This window comes from Schistocerca serialis, chromosome 12, assembly GCF_023864345.2.
Source record: "Schistocerca serialis cubense isolate TAMUIC-IGC-003099 chromosome 12, iqSchSeri2.2, whole genome shotgun sequence".
In the NCBI taxonomy this organism is placed as follows: domain Eukaryota; kingdom Metazoa; phylum Arthropoda; class Insecta; order Orthoptera; family Acrididae; genus Schistocerca; species Schistocerca serialis.
The window spans coordinates 26671927-26696582 of record NC_064649.1 but is presented as its reverse complement, the minus strand read 5'-3'; the positions used below and the strand labels follow the sequence as shown (position 1 = coordinate 26696582).

At 39.0% G+C, this 24656-nt stretch overlaps 1 protein-coding gene across 1 annotated transcript in view; it reads left to right on the top strand.

Annotated features, from left to right (window-relative positions):
* Positions 1-24186, top strand: part of LOC126428231 (CDK5 regulatory subunit-associated protein 3) — a 54416-nt gene extending 30230 nt beyond the window's left edge. The window contains exons 6-10 of the mRNA XM_050090147.1: positions 1497-1646; positions 8347-8493; positions 14612-14820; positions 15024-15195; positions 24061-24186. Coding sequence (XP_049946104.1) covers positions 1497-1646; positions 8347-8493; positions 14612-14820; positions 15024-15195; positions 24061-24132 — 750 coding nt within the window. The 3' untranslated portion in view covers positions 24133-24186. The remainder of the gene's footprint in view (positions 1-1496; positions 1647-8346; positions 8494-14611; positions 14821-15023; positions 15196-24060) is intronic.
* The last annotated feature ends 470 nt before the right edge of the window (positions 24187-24656 follow it).

Sequence of the window (24656 nt, the reverse complement as noted above, 5' to 3'; positions counted from 1 at the left end):
ATGTGACTGGCTGAGCTGCATAGATACTGAATAATGGTTCAAATGGCTCTGAGCACTATGGGACTCAACTGCTGAGGTCATTAGTCCCCTAGAACTTAGAACTAGTTAAACCTAACTAACCTAAGGACATCACAAACATCCATGCCCGAGGCAGGATTCGAACCTGCGACCGTAGCGGTCTTGCGGTTCCAGACTGCAGCGCCTTTAACCGCACGGCCACTTCGGCCGGCTACTGAATAATGGAGTATGACTGCCACTCACTTGGCTTTGCCACACATTGCCCTCGTCTACATGACCATCCTGAAGTACAGTAGTGTATCATTGTCACAGAATGCCACACAGTCAAGATTTTCTACTTTCATCAGATATTTTACTGAGAAACTCTTCAGCGAACAATAATTTTTGTATATTAATTGCATCTGCTGTTAAATGTTTTTTTCATACATACACTCAGGTACCTCAAGATCATCCTGTAGACTGAAACCGGTCATGAAGGAAGTTGTTAATTCACCGCAGAATTCAATTTTTTGGTAGAATAGTGGGGAAATGCAATCAGTCTCAAAGTGACCCACCCTTGAATACTGCTCAATTAAATAAGACTTTTAACAAATAGAACTATCGGGGCACATTGAATATATACAGAGAATGACAGCACTAGTGGTAGCAGGTTTGTTTGCCTCGTGGGAGAGTATCACAGAGATGCTGAAGGAACTGAACTGGCAGGCTCTTGAAGATACATGGAAACTATCCTAAGAAAGCCTACTTACAAAGTTTCAAGAACTAGCTTTAAACAATGACTCTGGGGATATACTAAAATTCCTTACATATCACGTCCATAGGTATCGTGAGGACAATATTAGATTAATTACAATCCGCATATGGGCATGTCAAAAATCTTTCTTCCGATGCTCCATATGTGAAAAACTGTAGTAACTGGTACAATGGGACGCACCCTCTGCCATGTGCTTCACAGTTGTTTGTCAAGTATAGATGTAGATGTCATTCCTGCAATATATCACAGCTGTGGAGCATAGATTAAAAAACTTGTGTACCACACACTGACAAAGATCGCTGGGCAATATGGAACTCAGACTTGAACTTTATGCTACAATCTATATGAAAATTAGATTTTACATTTGCTTTCTATTGTTGCCTGAGAGTGACATATTAATGAAGCTGCGTTATTGTGAACAGTTATATAGGAATATTTCCCATAATAACATTTCCTAACACAGGAGGTTTACTGCTAATCAGCAAAATGATTTGTTCTCGGAGTTTTTCCAGTCCTGTTCCACTTATCAGCTGGTTATTTCTTGGCAAGCTTTTTAAAAATAGACTTTCTGGGTTATGTGCATGATAATGATATGATTCTATTAGAAAAATGCTTTTCTCATTGGATATCAGTATTGAATTTATACCTTTGTATACTAGTGTGTCCACATTTTTTTTATGTCCTCATCAAGCAGATCGTAATTGTGACTTTTTTGTGTTTTCAGATTGATTTTGGAACTGATGGTGGTATTGATTTTGGAGACCTAGAAAATGGTAATGCTGATGCAATTGACTTTGGTGAAGCAGCTGTAGATGAAACTGGAGGAATTGACTGGGGAAACATTGACACAGCTGAAACAGTTGACAATTCTGAGGTGAGAGAAGAGATTTACCACAATTTTTCTTTTTTTGTAGGGTTCTGTACCTCAATTTGTAAAAACGGAACACTTGTAGAATTGTTTTGTTGTCCGTCCGTCTGTCTGTCAATCTGTCTTTCTGCTCGTTGGTCTGTCCGACTGTTGACAACCGTTTCTCTCAGGAACAGGTAGATATATCAAGCTTAGTTTATGTCACATATTAAAGTCTACGGTCCCTTGGTGGTGTAAAAAACTTAAGCTTGTAAGTCCATGCAATGAAAAGATCCAGCCCTTTATGTCATATATGTGGAAACTGAAAAACTTGCTCGTCTAAACCTCTACACCTAGAATCGTGAAATTCGGCGAGAAGCAATATTTCACAATGCGTGTAAAGGAAGATATATGAAAATTGTTAATTTGTAATTATGTCACTTGCAAAAAATATTTTTTGTCAGTTTTTATCCGTCTGTCTGGTAGTCTGTTCATAGGTTAAGACCCTCTTCCTCTGTAACAGGTGTGTGTATGTTAAGACCCCTCTTTCTATGTAACAGGTGTGTGTATGTTAAGACCCCTCTTTCTATGTAACAGGCTGGCGTATCAAGTTCAGGTTCATGTCACATACTAAAGTCTATGATCCCTCAGCAGCATTAAAAATTTAAGCTTCTAAGTCAATACAGTTAAGACTCAGGCATTTGTGTGACATTTTTCGAAACTCACAAACTCACTCATCGAAACCTATGGGGTACTTACCATTGACCTTTAATCATGAAATTCAGCAAGAAGCAAGGCTTCACAGTGCAATCAAAGTAAAAACTCTTAAACTTGTTGAATTGTAATTATATCACATAAAAATTATCTGTTTGCCGTTTGAACATACATTGCATTCGTCATCTGTCAAATGCGTAAAATATGAACATTACTGCATGCATACATAGAATGTAAATTGTTGTAATGTTTTATTAAGCAAATAGAAAATGTTTTATTAAATCTTCTTTCTCTACATATATAAACATGGGTAGATATTTTGATGTAGTCTTGGAATTACGGGGACCAATATCTTGCCAGAACCGATATTGATAGCAGGCAAAAATCATTGTGATTCTCAATTCCCAGGATGGATGAACTATCTATATACATAATTAAGTTTGCACGGAGCCCTCAGTGCGGGAGTTCTCCTCGCACTTGCCCAACTTTTTTAAAATGCCTTCCTGAAGTATACTGATGTGTAAAGTATCCTAAATTATATTTCCTTAACAACTGTACAGAAATGTTTGGAAAAATTAACAGACACTGTCAATAATAATAAGGAAAAAAAAATATGTCTCACAATTGAGAAACTGGCGTTACTAATGAAGAACAAATAATATAGAATAGTAACGAGGAGTATTGTTTTACATAATATGAAGGACAATCAAACAGTTTAAAATCAGAGAAGGTAAAATAGGCTATATTAAACTGAGTGAAAGTCCAAATCCTCAATAGCTGTTTATTGTGCTTTCAATTTTTGACGACCTCTTTTATACCCTGGAGGTGTATCTTCACATCATATAAAACTAAAACCTCGTGTGCCACGACTCCCAAGGTGCAAGTGCGCATAAAAACATGTCACTCCTCAGTAAAACCTTGAATGAAATGACAGATAGGCGTCCAATCCAAACTGTACACGATCAGTAATACATCTCCAAAACACCGTCAAAAGAAGAGCCCGAACAGCACAATAGTCCATGTGATAGGATGAAACTGTCGTCTAAATCCATGGGGGAAACAAAGAACCATATGACACACAATCCTGGGGAGTCATCACAATACTAAAATGTGTTTGCAGGCATCAAATAGAACTGCATGTTACACTGCTAGCCACACACTGAAAGCGTGGTTTGGATTGGATGCCCATCTACCATTTCATCTGAGGTTTTACTGAGGAGTGACATGTTTTTATGCACACTTGCAGTTTGGAAGTCGTGGCATGTGAAGTATTAGTTTTATATGACCTGGAGATATACCTCCACAGTATGAAACAGGTGTCATACAGTGAAAACACAATAACCAGCTAGTGTGTATTTGGACTTTCACTCAGTTTAGTACAGTCTATTTTATCATCATCTCTGATTTTGAATTGTTTAATTGTCTGTCACATTATGTACAAATTTTTTAACTGTGGTTGCCCGACCTATAAGGTTATTTGGTGTTTTCTTTTAGTGTGAGCACTGTAACTGTTTTTATGGGCTGCATTTAATAATACTGAGAAGGGAACCGTGTAGGTTGTGGCCCACTCCTCACCTCTGCATTACTACTGCAGATTACATCCATTTCAGTCAGCTTTTGGACTGCCTGTAATGTGTTTACTTCCCACACTTCCTTCCATTACAAAATAGATGATCCTTGATGTCTCTCAATGTGCCTGTCAACTTATTGATTCATCTTGTCAGATTGTGCCATAGGGCTCTTTTCTCCCTCATTCGATTTGATACTTCTTCACCTTTTCATTCTTCTCCCAAGGTTTCTTTTCTCTTCTAGTCTGAACTCACTACCATCTGTGTCTCACTCCCAAAGAAGGTACACTCTTGACAAATACTTCCAGAAAAGACTTCCTAACACGTAAATTTATATTCAAAGTTGACATATTCCTCTCTTTCAGAAATTATTCTATTTCTGTTCCCAGTCTACATTTTATATCCCCCTTACTTCTACAGATGTCAACATGTTTGCTATTTTTATTGTCTCATTGCCTGATTGAATTACCCAGCACCATCTAACTTAATTTGACTATCATGCTCTGCTCTTATTTTACTTTTATTGTCATTCGTCATACAGCCTATAAAATTTTATACATGAATCAGTATCTGTTATATGATAATGAGTATCTGTTAAATGATGACAGTGAGACAGCAAAAATTAATCTTGTAAGGGAAATTTGGCAAGCAGAATGTTTTTTTTTTTTTTTTTTTTTTTTTTTTTTTTTTTTTTTTTTCGGTGTAGGGGAAACAAACTGAACAAGCAGCTGCAATTTTATGAATTTTATTAGAAGACCTGTTTTATTTCACAACATTGAATGCAATGTGAAGCAAAATTCTTTTTGGTTTTTCATATTTTGTATCAGTTATGTTCATATACCATATTCGCCTGAATATAAGACAAGGTTTTTTCCCCACATTCATTCATTCATTCATTCATTCAAAAAATACAGTGTTGTCTTACATTCACAAATTAAACTATTGCTGCTGAGGTCAATGTTTTTATGTTGTGTCACAGATAAATGTGGGATTCATTCTGCATTTACAGATGAAGCTTTGGCAGTTGAGCTCACGTGCACATTTAATTTGAAGCATTCGGGAAGGTTGGAGGGGAAACGGTGACTGCAACTTCATCGAGCACTGGGACCTCGAGCAGTGGGACCCATGTGAGGATGGGGCCTATAAGCGGGCAGCAAATTTTGTTATGCTGGCAACCGTGGAAATATACACTGAAGTGACAAAAGTCAAGTGATACCTCTGAATATTGTGTCGGACCTCCATTTGACTGATGTAATGCAGCAACTTGATGTGGCATGGACTCATCAAGTTGTTGGAAGACCCCTGCAGAAATATTGACCCATGTCTGCCCCTATAGCCATCCATAATTGTGAAACTGTTCTCAGAGCAGGATTTTGTGCACAAAGTGACCTCTCGATTATGTCCCATAAACGTTCGATGTGATTCAGTTGGGAGACCTGGGTGGTGAAATCATTCACTTGAATTGTCCCTAAAGTTCTGCCAACCAGTCTCGAACAATTGTGGCCTTGTAACATGGCATGGCACATTGTCATCCATAAAAATTCCATTGTTGTTTGGGAACGTGAAGTCCATGAGCAGCTTCAAATGGTCTCCAAGTTTCTGAAATTAACCATTTCCAGTCAATGACTGATTCAGTTGGACTAGAGGACCCAGTCCATTCCATGTATATGGAGCCCACATCATTATGGAGCCACCCCAGCTTGTGCAGTGCCTTATGGACAACTTGGGTCAAGGCTTTGTAGGGTGTACGCTGCACTTGAACCCTATCGTGAGCTCTTACCAATTGAAATCAGTACTCGTCTGACCAGGCCATGGTTTTCCAGTTGTCTAGGATCCAACCAATAATTAGCAAAGGCACTTTAGCTGGTCATCTACTGCCGTAGCCCAGTAATGCCAAATTTCGCTGCATTGTCCTAACAGGTATGTTCGTCAAATGTTCCGCATTGATTTGTGTGGTTATTTTAAACAGTTTTCTTGTCTGTTAGCACTGACAACTGTACACAAACACAGCTGTTCTCAGTTGTTGAATGATGGCACTAAACCACTGTGTTATTCGAGGTGAGAAGTAATGCCTGAAATTTGATATTCTCGACACACTCCTGACATTGTGGATCCTGGAGTAATGAATTCCCTAACGATTTTGAAATGGAATGTCCCATATGTCTAGCTCAACTACCATTTGACATTCAAAGTCTGTTAATTCCATCATGCGACCACAATCATGTCAGAAAGCTTTTCACATGAATCACCCGAATACAAATAACAGCTCTGACAATGCACTTCCCTTTTCTACATTGAGTACACTCCACTACTTCATACGTATATAACATATCGCTATACCATGATTTTTGTTACTTCAGTCTGTATTGTGTACTTTTATATTAACATCTACCATGTTTAAACTGCAGTTTGTCTGAATCCATTATTGGTTGGAATTTAACTAACTTTAAAACTGTACAAATACTGAAAAGAAGTATGACTTCCTGCAGGAGATAAATTACTGCTAACAAAAATTTGGTTGCACAGGCCATTGAAATACGGCAAAACAAATGGAGCATGAGCTTCAGCAATGTTGATGAAGCTGCTGCTGCTGCTCTAAGGCATTGTCAATTTTCGAGTTTGGTTACAGTGGTAAAATTTCTACCGATTCAGCTGTAGGGAGCTGAGAGTAAAATGGATTGTATCATTCAGTTTACTCATATAGTCAGTGCTGTAAGAAATATACATTGTAGAAGTCTACAATGAATGCAAATTACACCTGTGGCACCGTTGTGAAACATGGATCTAAAAGTTCATGGTTCACAGTTGGTTCATGCAGACAGTATGACATAAATTTTAAGTTAATGGTGATTCGTGAAGCAGAGGCCCTAGACAAATGTACTGCAGGAAGAAAATTTGGTGTCACAGCTCTACATGTTCATAGGTGGCATCGTTTAAAGAAAAAAGAATAAATAAATAACAATAACATGAATTTTACATGGCAAAATTTCAGGAGACTAAAGCATATGAGGTTTCATGAATTGTTGTGAAATTTCTTATTATTTAACAAAGCTTATAATTTTATAGGGTGTACTCATCCACATATCTGCTGCTGCCTCAGGCTCATGTTGTCTAATGCAACATGGGTTTTAAGCCATGATTAATAAATACAAACATTAAGTTTCAGAACTTTTATTCTAAGATATTTCATAATTGTACTGACATGCCAGCCGCGGTGGCTGTGCGGTTCTGGCACTGCAGTCCGGAACCACGGGACTGCTGCGGTCGCAGGTTCGAATCCTGCCTTGGGCATGGGTGTGTGTGATGGCCTTAGGTTAGTTAGGTTTAAGTAGTTCTAAGTTCTAGGGGACTTATGACCTAAGATGTTGAGTCCCATAGCGCTCAGAGCCATTTTGTACTGACATGCTTATAACACTTACATTTTCCTTAAGTCATTACATGCTTCTTACACGGAATCTAATAAAATACTGCTCTCCAATGCCAACATGGCTGCCCCTTTATATATGAATACGAACAATCCTCGGTATTGTTATAAAGGTTTTTTTTAAATAAAATTACAATTAAAACTTTTGTTATAAAATTAATGACATATTTCAACAGTTGCACTGACACTTATAGAACGAATATATTTATCGAACTGTAACCATTTAATATTTTATAATGCCATTGATGATAATGACGATGATGATTATGATGTCTAAACTAGTGATACCACAAAGTAACTTGCTTAGATAGTGAACAAAAAAGAAATTGAAAATAGAGGTTAATGTAAACCTTTTCTTTTTACTTCGAAATTATTCACTGGCTGCAAATTCCTTGACATCGGCTATATTGGATAAAGATGTGCTAGTCGTTAGGGACATATGAAAATTTGTGCTGGACTTGGACCCAAACCCAGATACCCTATTTGTTACGAGCAGTCACCTTAACCACTTTGGCTATCTGTGCACACTCCCCAGACTGACCCAGACTTCAATGCATCACAGTTTTTTATCCTAATATCATAGCCCATTTATTTATTTTATTTCCCCTTGTATTATCAATATGTAGAAAATCAATAAACTGCAGTAGCAAAAGTAACATTTTTTGAAGAGTCCTCCAATGTCTTTAGTAAATGAGCTAAGGTCAAGAGTAGAAGTGGAACAAGTACAAATATTTACAGAATTCCATATTTGATATTTCCTTGCTTCAAACTTAGGTGTATTCCTGTGGTATCACTTGTTAATGTGATTCTCTGTTTTCTTTCATTGAGATATGACTTCATCCTTGCTGGGGCGAAGTCCTATACAGTGACAGCACCACAGATTTAAGTTGTAATAAGAATTATCATTGCACATCCTGCTTATGAATGAAAATTAATGACTTTCACTTTACAACCCAATAACTGTGAACTGTAAGTGCTGAAGATTGGTGTAACTGTAAGTAAAGTAAATCAATTGTTTCAGGAAATTGATTTCAACATTTCACTAGAAGAATCTGGGATAGTCGTGGAGGCAACTGGTCTGGAAGGTGGAGTGGCCCGGGGCAATGAAGCACTGACCGTCCTCGACAATCCTCGGCTGAGGAATCAGTTCATCGATGAAGTCATGGAGGTGAGTCACTAATGACACTAATGACATTAATTCATTTGAAGATGGGTGGGCACTGGTCTTGTTAACACTTGAGTTGATCTCACATGTATTGCTATTACCTGTGGACTGGCTGAAATACATGTACGAGGGTATACTGAAGAGTAATACCTCTGAATTTTTTATGTGAAAACTATTAAAACTTTTTAAATAAAAAATGTTGTTAACATTCTACATCTTTGTTCTTCAGGTCTTAATATTTATTTTGCAATATTCGACTGCTTCTCATCGTGCCTCAAAATGAGGAATGTCCTACTCACAATTCTTCCCACCCCTCCCACAATGATATCCTGCCACCCACGGAACCCACACAATGTCCTTGTCCGTCCCTGCTCCCAACCCCTTGCCTCATGGTTCACATCCCTGTAACAGACCTAGATACAAGACCTGCCCCATACATTCTCCCACCACCACCTGCTCCAGTCTGGTCTCAAGCATCACCTATCCTATCAGAGGCAGGGCTATGTCTGATCTACAAGCTAAACTGTAAACAGTGTGGCCAAGAAACAGCTGCTGAGCAAGCTGCCCAACACAACATTCCTCATTTCAGTGACTGCTTCATAGCCTTTGCCATCTGGATCCTTCCTACCAACACCTGCTTTTCCAAACTGTGCAGGTGGGAACTCTCCCTGCAATATATCTTACATTCCCGTAACCCTCCTAGCCTCAGCCTTTAGTAGTCACTATCCATCACCCACCTATCTGCTTCATAACGACTGAATTTTGTCCTAAAGCATTTTGCTGTGATAAACTAATTAGTCTTCAATCATAGGTCGTGTTTACTTTATTTATTTACTTTCTTTTTGTCTGTGGACACTCTCTGAGTTCTGTAAATGTGCCAAAAGTATATATGAATTTTTGCAGATTTTCATTACCATATTGTGTAGTGGCTCATGATCATAACACTTGGTCATCAATGATGAACATTTATGTAAATAATGTGGATGTCATTAAAAGCAAACTTCAACAGTGTAACTACATGCATTTAATAAGGTTTTCAAAGTTCGTCTGGTGCAGGTATCGACAGTTACTCTTTCCTTCTCAGTAAGTCTCTGCTAACCCAGTATTCTGGGTGACTTTTCTGTAACTCTTCTCTATTCCTAAACCTTGCCAGTCCTTTTGCTTCACACATCTTCCTTTTCCTTCAGCTCTTTTACCAGAAGAAGCCGTTGGCATTGAAAGCATGTGCATATCCATATCTTATGTACTGTATGTGGTTTTTCCGGTAGCTGGTTGGTAAGTAGATTTTTTACCTACCCCTATTATATTATTTAACAAACAATTTTTTATTGCTTCCTCAATGGTAGTAAATTAGTTTTTTGTTTTTAATCTGTTGCAGAAGTCTGTTGTACAAGTTTATTCTTTGCATTTTAACATTGCTTTTGGTAATGATATATAAGTAATGGCAAGATCTAGTCCCATGTTCATATATGAACTTGTTGTATGGATTTTAGCAATTTTGTGTAGACCATGTTTGAAAAATACGCTCATTTGAAGTGTAAGGATTTCTCAATATCTTTAGCATATTCTACAGATTTTTTTCACCGAGAGGTTTTTCAGTAACTTGTTAATGAAAGATTAGTGATGATGAATATGGACTATATACACTGGCGCAAGCAAACTGCATCACCAAGAAGGAATTGTGCAACATAAACAAGAGTTGGTAGGTGTGTTTCTACAATTGAAAAATGACGTCTGTTCAGATTTTGTGCCAGTAGCATAAGAGTGGCACTAGTAGCACCACTAAGAGGATGACTCTAGACAAATGCCGGGATGGTTCCTTTGAACGGGCACGGCCAATATCTCCTTCCCCATTCTTCCCTAATCTGAGTTTGTGCTCCATCTCTAATGACCTTATTGTCGATGGGATGTTAAACACTAATATCCTCCTCCTCCTAAGAGGATGCAAATCAGGTTTGCTTTAAATACATGCTGTAATGGTCATGAGTATTAGATACCTTTGAGACTGAAGTGGTGAGCTGATGTTGGTCAAGAATGCTGTGACATACCTGGTCATAAATCAGCTTCTAGTTCCTCAGTGGCCGCGATTACAGTGAAAAATTGACTATAAATGAGGGTGGGTAGAGTACTGTCTACGTTCAGTAATGTGGTTGAGATACACACATTTGGTTTCACAGGTGTTACTTGCACAACTTTCAGACACCTCACTAAATTAGTTATGGTCAGTCTGTGTCTTAATTATGTAATCAAGTCCTATTGACCAGGTGTGCACATACTGCACCTGCTAACTATACAACAATGGTCACTGTGCACTATAACCCAGGCAACCTACAACAATCTCACTCAGATACCAAAAGATGGGCACTGCTTATTGACTCACTCAAAATATCTACAATTAAAAAAATGTGTCTCCAAGCACACAAAACTGCGATACTACAATACCGTCATAAAACCAGAATGCCTATATGGATCAGAGACACTAATTTCAAACAGGAAAACAGACATAGAGAACATTCAGAAAAAGGAACGAGAGATCATAAGAAAAATTTTAGGCCCAAAACTTGTAGATGAACAGTATCGGCTCTGAGGGAAACAGGAAATCAAACAATAATCTAATATTCACAGTGATATTAGAAAATGCAGATTAAGATTCTATGGACAAATCAAAAGAATGAATGCGGACAGACTTACATAGCAAATAGTTGAATTCTATGAAAACAGGAGTAAATCTAAAACAGACCCAATGAAATGGATTGGCAAAATCAAAACAGATCTGAAACTAGCAGGAATTACACCAGAGGATATCCAAATAAGGGAAATCTTCAGATCCAAAATTCACAAGTGGAAAGTTGACCAAGAGGAGGAACCAAAGAAGACTGGAACAATGTGGTCTCAAGAAAGAAAAGAAGCCTACTGCAAAAGAGTGAAAGAAGTATGGGCACAAAGAAAGGCAAATGCACGCCAGTAAGTACTTTTCGTACTCCTATGGGCTCATTCACATATATGTGAAAGAAAAGGGGAATGGGCCCCAGTTTGCTTTGTTAAAATGCCTTTAAGGTGGCAAAGATGCCATTATCGACACCTCACTGAGTTTGTACGAGGTCGTGTAATAGGACTACGAGAAGCTGGATGTTCGTTCTGTGATATTGCTGAAAAACTTGGCAGGAATGTAACCACTGTGCACGATTGCTGTCAGCAGTGGTCACGAGACTGTGTGGTGCAAGATGATCGGGCTCCGAATGGCCATGCGGCACAGCTGAGAAGGAAGACTGTCGTGTTCAGCGTATGGTTCTGGTGCATTGTACTGCATGTGCAGCAGCAATTTGAGCCACAGTTGCCACCACACTGACATCTACATCTACAAGGATACTCTGCAAATCACATTTAAGTGCCTGGCAGAGAGGGTTCACAATGAAACTTCCTGGCAGATTAAAACTGTGTGCCAGACCGAGGCTCAAACTCGGAACCTTTGCCTTTTACGGGCAAGCTTCTGTGAGGTTTGTAAGGTAGGAGAAGACATACTGGCAGACTTGAAGCTCTGGGGAGGGGTCACGAGCCAGGCTTGGGTAGCTCAAGTTGGTAGAGAATTTCCCCGTGAAAAGCAAAGGTCCCGAGTTTGAGTCTTGGTCCGGCACACAGTTTTAATCTGCCAGGTAGTTTCATATCAGTGCACACTCTGCTACAGACTGAAAATTTCATTCCTGTGGCTAAGCCATGTCTCTACAGTATCCTTCCTTCCAAGAGTGCTAGTTCTGCAGGAAAGCTTCTGTGAAGTTTGGAAGACAGGAGACAAGGTACTGGCGGAATTGAAGCTGTGGGTGTGGGTCGTGAGTTGTGCTTGGGTAGCTTCATTGGTTGCAGCTTATGTAACAAACTATTATATTTTTATCATATCTTTGGGAATCATCACATTCGCATTCATACGAACACTTAAATCGGGCAAGGAGGCATATCTCACTCGCTCAACAGGCATACGTGCTGGGAACATCGACGAGAGATTCCTGTCGTATGACACACGTACTGTCACTAATGCCGTGTATGACACACCAGACGTGTTTTCCAGTGGAGGATTTGATTGACTTGCTGCCTTGTCATCAAATGTTTGTGGTTCCCATTTGAAAGCCACTTCCTTTTGGCTGTTAATAGAGTAGTTATGCAGAAGCAACTTTCATTATAGGTCTCTTCCTTACACCTTGCTGTTGCAAATGGACGTTACACTATGACATGAACATAAATTTGAATATGACGAACAGACGTGTCAATGACCAGCCAGACTGACAGTTCATAATTTGGTGGTGGTGGTGGGGGGGATTGGCACGATGGAGCTTTGAACACGGGCTCGGCCACTTTGTAGCCCAACTCCATCACCGCTTAACTGCAATGCCGAGGTTATTCGTCTGCACTCTATGTTGTACTTCTGAACTTGGACCATTCACTGTTTCTATTTTGCTTTTTTTTTCACCATTCAGTACACCTTCTTCATGTTTTCTTGCTTGAGCTGTGTTCCATTTTTGACAGGGTGTCCACTGGGCCCTCTTACCACTAAATCTGAGGGGGTGCGATGGGGAGTTTTCCTTGTGAGTATCATAAGGGCGTAAAGCAAATCACCATCGATTGTGAGATTGTAGCATATATTCGTGCTTCTGAGATCTTTTAATTTTATGATGAGTCACGTTTATCTGTGCTGTAGGCCCACATTGTATACATCAAAATGCCCGAAAGGCTGTGTCACTTGTCTTGTCTGATATTCACTTAAATGTGGGATCGATGTTGGTGTGCTTTTGGCCCTTATGGATCTCAGCGTCTCATTTGTATTCTAGGCGAGTGACCATGTTGGTAGACATGTTTCCACAAACAGCACTTTGTGATTGGAGTTGGTTGTTTACTGTGAGGGAATCGGCTTTAATGTGCATTGTAAATATTAACTATGTCGAATCTACTTTAAGTGCTAACACAAAAGTAAAGCTGTGAGCATGGGCAAAGTTCGAGTCTCGGTCTGGTGCACAGCATTAATCTGCCAGGAAGTTTGATATCAGTGCACATTCCACTGCAGAGTGAAAAATATCATTCTGGGAGCAGAAAAGTAAATTAACAGGAAAAGTTAAATGCAAAGGAGGATCCTTGGACTGAGAGAGCGACAAAATCAAATAAGTGTGACCTCAAGCGAACATTTAACAACGAGGTGTACAGTTAGCATAAGTTTTTGTGTGGGTGCAGCATAAGAATATCTGTTTTCAGCCCGGAAGTAAATTTGTGAACTAATACATCTCTTAGAGATCTTGTACATTTGCCCGAAAAATGGACAAGCACAAAAACTCCCACTTACACAAAAATGCAAAATGGAGAGTTGTTAAATCTTACACGTTATTTCGTTATTGCCTTACAGTTAATATGTACAAAACAACAAAATTCGACCAAAACAATTCATTCTTTTGTCAGATAAGTTGTTGTTGTTAGTATTATTATTATTGGCAGTACTGTAGTTGTATAAACTTGTTGATAAGCATAACTGTTATGTAGGAGATGCTATTAATTTCACACTCTTAAATTTTTCTGAACCTAAAAATTTGTGAACACCCAGAACGTATACTCGTGCACCACCACTGATACCCACCTGTGCACTACTGTTATAACCCAGCATGCTCTACAGAAAGTCGGCATGTTGCCTTGGCCTGCTTGATCACCAGATCTGTCTTCAATCGAGCACATATAGAACACTGTTGGACGACAACTCCACTGTCATCATCAGACAGCATTAACTGTCCCATTTTTAATCAACCGAGTGCAACAGGCATGGAACTCCATCCCACAAACTGACATCCAGCTCCTCTACAGCACAATGCATGCTCATTTGTATGCTTACATTCAACATTATGACAGTTACACCGGTTATTAATGTACCGGCATTTCACATGTACAGTGGCTTATCTCGTGCTTACACTAACCTGTAATCGTTTCGTTACTGTGCATTATTTTTTGGTGTTGTGATTTTTTTCCCTGTCAGTGTTTGACTTAGTTTTTAATTTATTTCCTTCTGCTTACCATTAAGCTGTTAAGTCAATTTTGCTCCGTTTTGTTCTTTATATTGAAACTGAATGCAGTTTCCCAACGGTTTGTACAGCTCCAGGCCTTCCTGAAGATTCGGCTGTTTGAGATGCGAGATGACTCCGTGCGTGGTGTGCAGCTGACACAGCTCCAGAACGTGCCGATGTCTGTCCAGCTGCAGTCGTCGGAAACAGTCGAGAAGATGCTGGGCCAGGTCGCTGAAGTGCTAAGCACTGCTAATGATCCGAAGATCAGGCACCTCTGCAATATAAAGCACTCATACAGGTACTAATGTGTCATGTTGTGTTTCTAGATAGGAGGACTAAATAACTTTAAAAAATAAGGTTAAAAAGCAGGTGTACTTTCAAAAGGGGCTCTCCTAATTATTACTCGTGTGTGGCCACTGATAATGTATTAACGTGCTATAGCTCACTCTAAACATTGCATTGCATTTTCATTTAGCCAATTGTGCATCTGCATGTGCACAGGTATGTGGACCGACTAGTAGAGCAGCTGCAGCACAAGCTGAGGCTGGCAGAGAAGATGGTGGCGCAGCAGGCGGCGGCCAGGCAGAAGAAGGCGGAGGCTGCCGAGGAGGCCCGGGCGTTGCAGCCCAAGCTGAAGCTCATCATCGAGAAGACGAAGGAACTGCAGAAGGAGGTGGGCTGCTCAGTGAGCAATGCGAATTGCTTTTAGCCGTTACGAAATTACGTAGAACTTAGTTGATGAATTTACAAAACCTTCAAGTTTCCTCCAAGATTTGAAGTTGCATTCAGGGGTGCAACATGTAATTTTCCATTGGAATAGGCATCGTGTGATATATCGAAGAGATAGAAAGTTATATGCGAAAAACATTGGTCCTTTTCATTTGAGCATACACGGGCTGGACAAAAATACGGAAACATCAAAAACATGACACATTACCGTGACTAATACAGTGTTGAAATTCCATTGGCATTCAAAACAGCTTACCGTCACCTCATAATGGATAGATACAGGTCCTGTATGATTTTCAAGGAAATCTTACACCATTCTTCCTGCAAAATAATGGCAAGATCAGGTAACTATGATGAGGATGGATAGTGATCGTGCACCCTTCTCTCGAAAGTAATCTACAAAGGCTCAGCTGTATTCTGTGGTGGACAGGGGAGATGCAGTGATTCATCCTTTTGCTCACAAAACCAGTTCCGGATGCTGTGAGCTGTGTGAAAAGGGGCCCTGCTTTCTTGGACCACAGCATCACCTTTGAGGAACAAACGTTTTACCACGAGACACACCTGATTAGCCAAAATGATTGCATAATCCGTGGCAGTAATGTGACCTTGCAGGGTAACTGTGGGGTTGGTGGAATACCACGATGTGGCTGCCCAAATCGTCACCGAACCCCTGTCACGTTTTAGTCCCGGAACGTAAATTCAACCAGAAGTTGGAAACAGTGTGAAATAAGACTCATCTGGTGGAATGACATTCATCTATTGCTTCATAGTCCAGGTTTTATGCCTTTGATACCACTTTCCTGTTACAGGCATTTGGATCACTGATGAGTGCTTTTGGAATTCTGGCTAGCCCTGCGAGTCTGTCCTCGTGGACCTCCCTCGATGTTGTTTCGGTGCTGACAGGGCTCACAAGTGTGACATTAAATTCTGCAGTGATATTTGCAGGAGTCGTACTCTAATTTTGTGTCACAATCATTTCAGTTGACCGTCTGTGATATTCACTCGACGCACATTTTCGTCCTTGCTGTGACTTACCCGATAGTGTTTTTCTGCTTTCCCTATTCCCGGTATAAATCTTTGATACGGTGTCTCTCGAAATACCGAGCACTTCAGCTACCTCAGTTACTGAAGTACCCACCTTAAGAACACCAACAATGTGCCCGTGTTTGAAACACTCACAGTTATACAGAACTCTGTCCTGACTATGACTGGCACTTACAGCATATTGAGGACATTTCAGACGTGTTGTCTGTGGCCAAATACAACAGTACAACCTACAGGTTTGGCTATTATCTGCACTCATGTTCAGGCATACATTTCTCATGCTGTTTACATATTTTTGTGCAACCCCTGTAGCCTCATTCATTCCTGAGTTATGTCAGATTTTGTACAGCAGGAGACAAATACTGGTGCTAATACATTAAGGCAACAGGAAGTACTCAACCCTTTGTTTAGCATGTTTAAGGTGGTTGTTATCTGCTTCACTCATTCATTTACAAAGAACTTGGCTTATGAGCCCATTTATCAGTGTGAGGTTGCACACCTCTGACCTGGATGCAAGCGCTGATATGCTTGGGAAGGGTGTCGTAACGCTGTTGTATCCCCTCCTAAGGCAAGTTGGCTCACAGCTGTTGGAAGCTCAAGTGTCAACGAACTGCTCACTGAAGTGTGTGAGGTTTCTTATCTTCAGGTCCACAAGGCTAAACCTAAAAGATAATGATAATGGTATAGACAATGGTGGTGGTGGTGGTGGTGGTGGTGGTGATGATGATGATGATGATGATGATGATGACAATGATACTATGGGTTCCATCAGACCTATGTAAGCAAGATGTAACTTGCACTTAGGTTGATGAGTTTACACATTTCAATAACTTTTTGTGATACTGTTGTCTTACTCCTGGTGGTACCAAGCACTGTGTACTAGCTATAGTGACACACCTGTACATGTCTGCAGATCTCTTGTATTTTTAAGGAAAGAAAGTAACAATTTCACAAATGATTCATTATTATTCATGTTTCTGCAAAGTATGATATATTTAACAATCACTAATAGCAGACAGTCCTGGATTTTGTGCGCAGCTCTTGCAGGATATACATTCCCCCCACCCCACCCCCCCACCCCCACCCCCACCCCCTCCCATCCCCCTCCCTCCCTGCCCAATCCAGCTGAGTCTTCCAGTTATATATCTACATACCATATTAACCTGGTTATAATACAATGTTTTTTCCCAATCTTGTCATTCGAGAAATGCTGGGTTGTCTACATTTGCAGATCAAACTGTTGCTGCTGAGGTCAGTGTCTTTATGTAATGTATTGGCTTAAATTGCTAACACCCTGATGCTGTGAAGAATCAGACTTCCAAGTATAAAACAGTTTCAGATGTCTGACCACTGTAATATGAGTTCATGTGGTAAATATTGGATGTTAAGCATTTAAGTGAGAAAGTGTAGAAAGGGTTGAAATTATGCCTAAAGTTTTTTGGAAGTTGCTATGTGCTGTTGTTATGAAACACTGGATGAATTCGTGTGCATTATTTGCACTCCATTTTATGCAAAGAAAAGTTATTTATACATCTCAAGTTTATGACACCGTAACTCCTGAACTATGAATCACACAACAATATAATTGTGCAAGGTACATTCAGTAGCATATGTCGATGCTGTTTGCAAATCGTGTTGTGGATAGAGGAAGTACTAAAAATGTAGTAAATTAAAACGTCATGCATGATGTTGAAGTTAACTTCATGAACAGTGAAAATCTAGTAAGTGATCCCATTTTTTGGTGTGTGTGTGTGTGTGTGTGTGTGTGTGTGTGTGTGTGTGTGTGTGTGTGTGTGTGTGTGTGTGTGTGGAAAGGGGGGGGGGGGCTTTAAGAGGGGGGATGGAAGCAAGAAAAAGTTTCATAAGGTTTGAAATTGCATATGAAGTTTGTTGGGACCCACTAAGCGTTCTCATTTTGAAATACTGGATGCATAAAGTGTTTGTGGGCCGACAGCTGTGTTGCCTCAAGACAGAAACATGGTTCTAACTGTAACACTAGTCTTACTGTGTTAAACTTTTAATATAATATAATGTCTCTTAATAAGCAGATTATGATAGCATTTTAAATTTTTAGATTCAGTCAATTTTTACATGAGATATTGAATTGAATTTTTCCCCCCCATGGAAGTTGTTAGATAGGCAACCTACAAAATTGTTCAGATTTATTTTGAAGAATTTGGAAGTTTCGGAAGCAGCAAATTTCGTCGTGCTGCCAACTGTATAACATGGGAATATATACTATATTCCTTGGCTTTTTATGGACGTTTACCACATTTAAACTGCAGTTTGCTGGAATCCATTTGTTGCTGAAATTAAATTGACATTAAAATTTGAAAAGCAGTCAACAATAATTTATATTTCTGCAGGAGAAGGTAAAAGTATCGATAGTGGCCAGTGGTGTACTTATGTGTTTCAAGCAGCAATGTTTTCAACACTCACTGTGAAATGTGATGGAAATGAAATGGGATGTGTCAGCTGTTGGTTCTATGCAACCAGTGGGAGAGAGCAGTGGGCAGACAACGTGTTTGGAAACAGGAGACAAAGGTATAATGTGTTATTCAAATGCCAACGTAGGTGCGAATTTCATTATGTACACTCAAAAACCAGCTGTTTTCTCAGGTTCCAACATAATGACAACCTCAGAAATTGCATCCTATTCAAAAGGGCCAAATATTTGTGATACCCAAGATTATAAATTTCATTGCTGCTGGTGTATAGAAATACATTGCCTCTTTTATGGTTAGGTGAAACTATCATTCGAGATAATGATGATACTGGTGGTGGTGACGATTATTATTAACCATGTTCACCACGGGGTTAAAAATAGTGATACCACAGATGACTGGCTTCTATGGTAATCAGAAGAGGATATGAAGATAAAAGTTAACATAAACCATTTCTCTTTGTTTATTTTATTTCTCTTTTTATTATCAAAATGTATAAGATCGGTAAATATCATAAGTTTAGGACAAGTGTAATGTTAATTTTTTAGGCAGATGTTTTACATCAATAAAAGTTTGTACTTTTGATTAGTTAGAATATATTAAAAATAAAATTTTCTCAAGAAACCTCTTAAAAAAAGGAGGTGGATTGTTGTATATTCATGGCACTCTTATAGTTTGATAAATATAGTACATACTTTGCAAACCATTGCCAAGATGCATTGCACACCTAGCATGAAACCACATGCTAGGATTTCTTCTCACTCCATTTGCATATGGAACACAGGAAGATTAATTCCTCAGTTGCCTCTGTGTGTGTGTGTGTGTGTGTGTGTGCCATAATTAATCTAATTTTGTTTTAATAGTTCCTATAGGAGTAATACATAGGGGATGGAGGGATATTTATAGGCTCTTCACTTAATACTCATTCTTAAAATTTTATTCTTAGACTGTCTCAGGATAATTTGCAGCTATCATTGGGAGCCAGTCCAGTTTTTTCAACATTTACAGACAAACCTGTGACCATATATATGCTGTCTTTCTGTGTGTACAATCAATGATCCTTGTTACTCCTATTCGGTATGGATCCAAAACACTTGAGCAGTATTGTAAGGTGGGACACACAAGTGATTTGTAAGCGGTCTGTGTCATACACTCATTGCATTTCCACAGTATTCTGCTAACGAGCCAAGGTCTGCCACATGCCTTACCTAAAACTGAGTGTATGTGATTGTTTCATTTCATATCCCTACAAAGTGTCACATGTGGGTAATTTTATGAGTTGACCAATTGTATTTGTGAACACTGATGTTGTAGTTACAGAATACTATTTTTTCTGTGAAGTGCACAGTTTTATATTTCTGGATTTCAAAGCAAGTTGCCAATCTTTGCACTACTTTGAAATCTTATTAATACTTGATTTAATATTCCTGCAGCTATTTTCAGACATTACTTTATTATGGAGAAGCAAACTGGTAATTGCTAAATATGTGTGAAATTGGATATACATCATAGTCTCCCTCTTCTCTCTGCCCATCTCCTCCTTCCCCCTCTATTTGTACATCTGTTCCTCCTCCTCCTTCCCCCCCCCCCTCTCTATCCTGCAACTCCAACTCCTTATCTCTCTCTATCTCTGCCGTCCCCCTCTCTATGTCCATTTTCTTCACCCCACACTATATCCTCTTCCTTCTCTCTCTTACCTTGAGCCTTGTTTATTGTTATTGCCAACAGTTTCTTGATTGGAAATTGGTGTCACTTAAAATGAATTAGTAAATAGGTTGAGATCATTGGTATATAGAGTATGAGAGAGACTTCTCCTGCTGTTGGATGGAGGATAGTAGCTCCTATGACAGCGTCTGATAAGCTTTTAAGGCTGCTGCAGGGAAGTTTCTGCTGAGAAATATGAAAAAAATTCAATGTGTTGTACCATTCCCAAGTACTTAACATTGGAGTTAACCAGTCACGTCATTGCTTGTACAAATTCAAGCAATCATGTGTGCTTAAATGTGGTAATGCACTGTCATCTGCAGGTTCACGAGTTACCATTTGGTCAAATGCTCATTACCAGTTAAATGTGCCTTTTTCAGAAGTGATAAACTTAAGGTAGGTGAGCAAAAGCTATGTCTATTCGGTTTGAGGAGACCAAACAAAGAATAAGATTGGTGATACTGTCTCTGGCCAGCTGCTGGATTTTTTGTGCTCGACTGCTTAATTGCTTAACTTCAGTGCTAAATAGCTCGGAAATGGCACAACATAACCAATCTTTTTTTTAGCAATTATTTCTCAGCACAGTCTCCCTGCATTACCCTTACAAGCTTTTCAGACTGTTTCTGACCACTCAGTATTTGGGAAAAGCAATTTGTCTAATGGTTTAAATGCCATGCTATTGTAGTTAAAATTGACTTGATAAATAAACAAACTGCACATTTTTACAATACAGCATGGAACAGTATTTTTTTCCTCACAGATGGTTTTAACAGAAAACCTATACACTGGTGTTTAAAGAGATGCAGGACGTCTTAAAAGAAATTTTATATTTTAAAAGCTCTCTGCACATGCACAATAAATCAGAGGAGAGTGGGAAGTATGTTCATAACCTGCTTGGCCTTTAGGAATTCAATCCGTATAGAGTGCTTCTTGGGAGCAGACCATGCATTGTGTGTTTGAGAATTTTATAAAAATGGTGATTCGACAACTGTAAACAGAGGAAATTTTGCAGTGATCATGGACAGCATAATTTAAATGATGCTCTGGGTGAAATATGCCCCTTAGCTGGAAAGGGATCAAAATGTTTGAGGAGACCAGTTCAGTACTGGCCACAGTGAAATGCAGGCGATGAGGGTCATCAAGAGTAGGCAAATCCGTGGTGAGTGTAAATCAGTCTGCTCGTAATGATCCTAACCTCTCCATTCATGAGCGTGCAAGTTCTTTAAATTTACATAGATCATCACTGCACCAAATTCTGCAAAAGGACCTTAAACTGCACCCTTAAAAATCCAACTGGTGCTAGAAATAAAGCCCCAGGATGCCAGACATAGGCTTCAGTTCATTAATGATGTGACTGAGTGATTACCATTCATTTAACTGCATCTTGTTTTCTGACGAGGCTCATTTTGACCTGAAAAGTAATGTCAGTAAGCAAAATTACCACTACTGGAGTGCAATGAACCCCTTAATTCCCAAAAGTTACTGTACGGGCTGCGATGTTCACTTGAGAAATAATTGGCCCACAATTTTTAGAGGATGAAAGTGGTCGTTTAGTTACAGTGAATTTGGAATGCTATGTGATGATGTTAAATGACTTTTTGGTGGCTGAGTTACAAAACTTTTCTAGTTATAACCAAAGAACATGGTTTCAGCAAGACAGAGCCACAGTACAAATATCCAATGCAGCTATACAGCGAGTTTGTGATATTTTCCCCGGCAAATCGATCTCCAGGAGGGGGGACATAAATTAGCCCCCATGCAGCACAGATTTCAGCCCCATGGATATTTTCTTATGGGTGTATGTCAAATCTAAAGTATATATCAGTAACCGAAATTCTCTAGAACAATTGAAAGGAGATACGTGTAGCGAAGTGGCAGCCATCCCGGCGTCTACATGCCAAGCTGTTATGCAAAATTGTGTTTAATGTTTAAATGAGTGGCACAGGCATACTGGATTGCATTTTAATGAAACAATTTTGAAGAAATAAATTCGAAAACTGTTTGTTTCAGTAATGAATAAAGATTCTGTCAATAGACTTCAACCTCTATTTTATTTTGACACATCAACTTTCTTGTGCGAGACCTTGTATATAGCCTATGTCTGACTGAATATGTATTAGAATATTGCATATAAATTTGAAGTAAATCAGTCGGGAGCTTTCCAAGATTTTTGGTATGCTAAAAATGTTAAATGATGATATATATAGTGCAGATGATAGTGCATGAGACTGCTCAGCCTCTGGCTTGGGTTCGATCCTTACTACCATCCCGTGTCCAAATTTTGTATCGCTCTCTTGTTGTTTTAGGAAACCAAACAATCATGTTTGGTGACATTGTTTCTGGCAGGCTGCTTGAATTTGTGTACGCAAAGGCCTAATTGGCTAATTTTGATGCTAATTAATTTGGGAACTGTACAACGTATTGAATTTTTTTGCTTAACAGTTATTTTTCAGCACAAGCTACTTTGCACACCCATACAAGCTCTTCAGACTGTTTCTGACCAACCTGTATAAGGTCGTGGTCCATAATTGTTACAAAGACATAAATGGTTTCCTGGTTGACTGAGTATTTCAGTGTGACTAAGTTGCAGGATTTTAAATTCTTTATGTTTCAGCGGGCAGTATTTGTACATGTGACTATGGAATGTAATCACAAGATTTAGTGTTATAAGGCACTAACAAGCAGCCAGATCAGATTAGTAGAATGCGAAAATCATTTTTCATGAACAGATTAAAACTTTTTGATTTTCCACCATTTTTGTTTTGTTACTGTATGTGGCATTTTCTCAGTGTAGTTTTTCAGTCTGTGCACAATGGATTCATTGGCTAGCTTCAATACTAATTAACTTCAAAACGGCACAAGTATCGAATTTTTTTTATAAACAATTACTTTTCAGCACAACCCTTCCTGCAACGTCCTTACAAGCTTTTCAGACTGTTTCTTACCACCATGTGCAACAGGTAATAAATTTCAGTCTATGATTACCATCTTCAAAAGCTGAGTGCAGACACTTTTTTAACCTTTTAACTGCTCTGGATGTGTTAACGCACGCACCATTGTACCTGTCCCTGTGTGCTCTGAACGTGTTTACGCGCACCACCAGTACTTCTACCTGGTACTCTGAATGAGTCTACGTGTAGACTCTTTCAGAGTACCAGGTAGGACTGGTTGTGGGTGTAAACACGTTCAGAGCACACAGGGACAGGTACAAAGGCACACACGTTAACATGTCCAGAACAGTTACAGGGTTAACACATTCAGCCAACATATGAAAGATTGGATCCACTCAGGTCTTTTGGATAAGACCGTAGTTTCTAACGCAAACAAAAAACATAAAGAATGCAAAGTACAAACTGTAGAAATGATTTCCTCCACGCTAAGGAATATTAAGTCTGCATCATATATTATTGAAGAAGGACCTAATAATAAGCTGTAGAAATGGGATAATGACTAAGCTAGTAGTTTAGTTTTGAACATACGTTATGGAAGTGTTACGCTGATTTTTTGAGGAGAAATATCAATTCTAATTCTGTATTACGTTATTGTGGTAACTGCTATTTTTCCTTTTGCCTTTACAAAATCAACAATGTCTCACAAAGACTGTTCTTCTGTTGCAGATCCAGCAAGACATTTCAAAACGTTACAACAATCGCCGAGTTAACATAATGGGTGGAGTGAACCTTCTATAACCTATGCTTATTAAAGGAACAAAATACAATAAAGATAAATATATTTTTGTCCTACTTTTTGAGTATTCTTCAGATGAACACCATACTGTTGAGAGTACACTTAACATTAATCAGAAGAGTTTTATGCAGAAGACATCCACAATTACTTCCTTTGAATGTGCTCATTTCAAGGCAAACAACACTGACATTTACACTTGAACTAAATAGTCTTGTAATGTGACTATGGTGACATACATTTTTGCTTCTTGGATATGCACAGCAAGTTGCTACACAATTCTAACGGGACCTTCTCCTAACATTTAAGTTGTTGCCTCCAAGTACCTCAGTTTAATACATTAAAAAGATTAGATGCTTTTGCAGAACTATATGAATATTGTACAAATTATTGTTAATAGGGCGCACCACCAGTCCTTCTACCTGTGTCAGTTAATGCATAAATAGTACTAGTGTTTGCACTTAACTGAATTTTACACACAATGCACCATAAACATGTCCGCAGCTTGTGGTCTTGCGGTAGCACATTC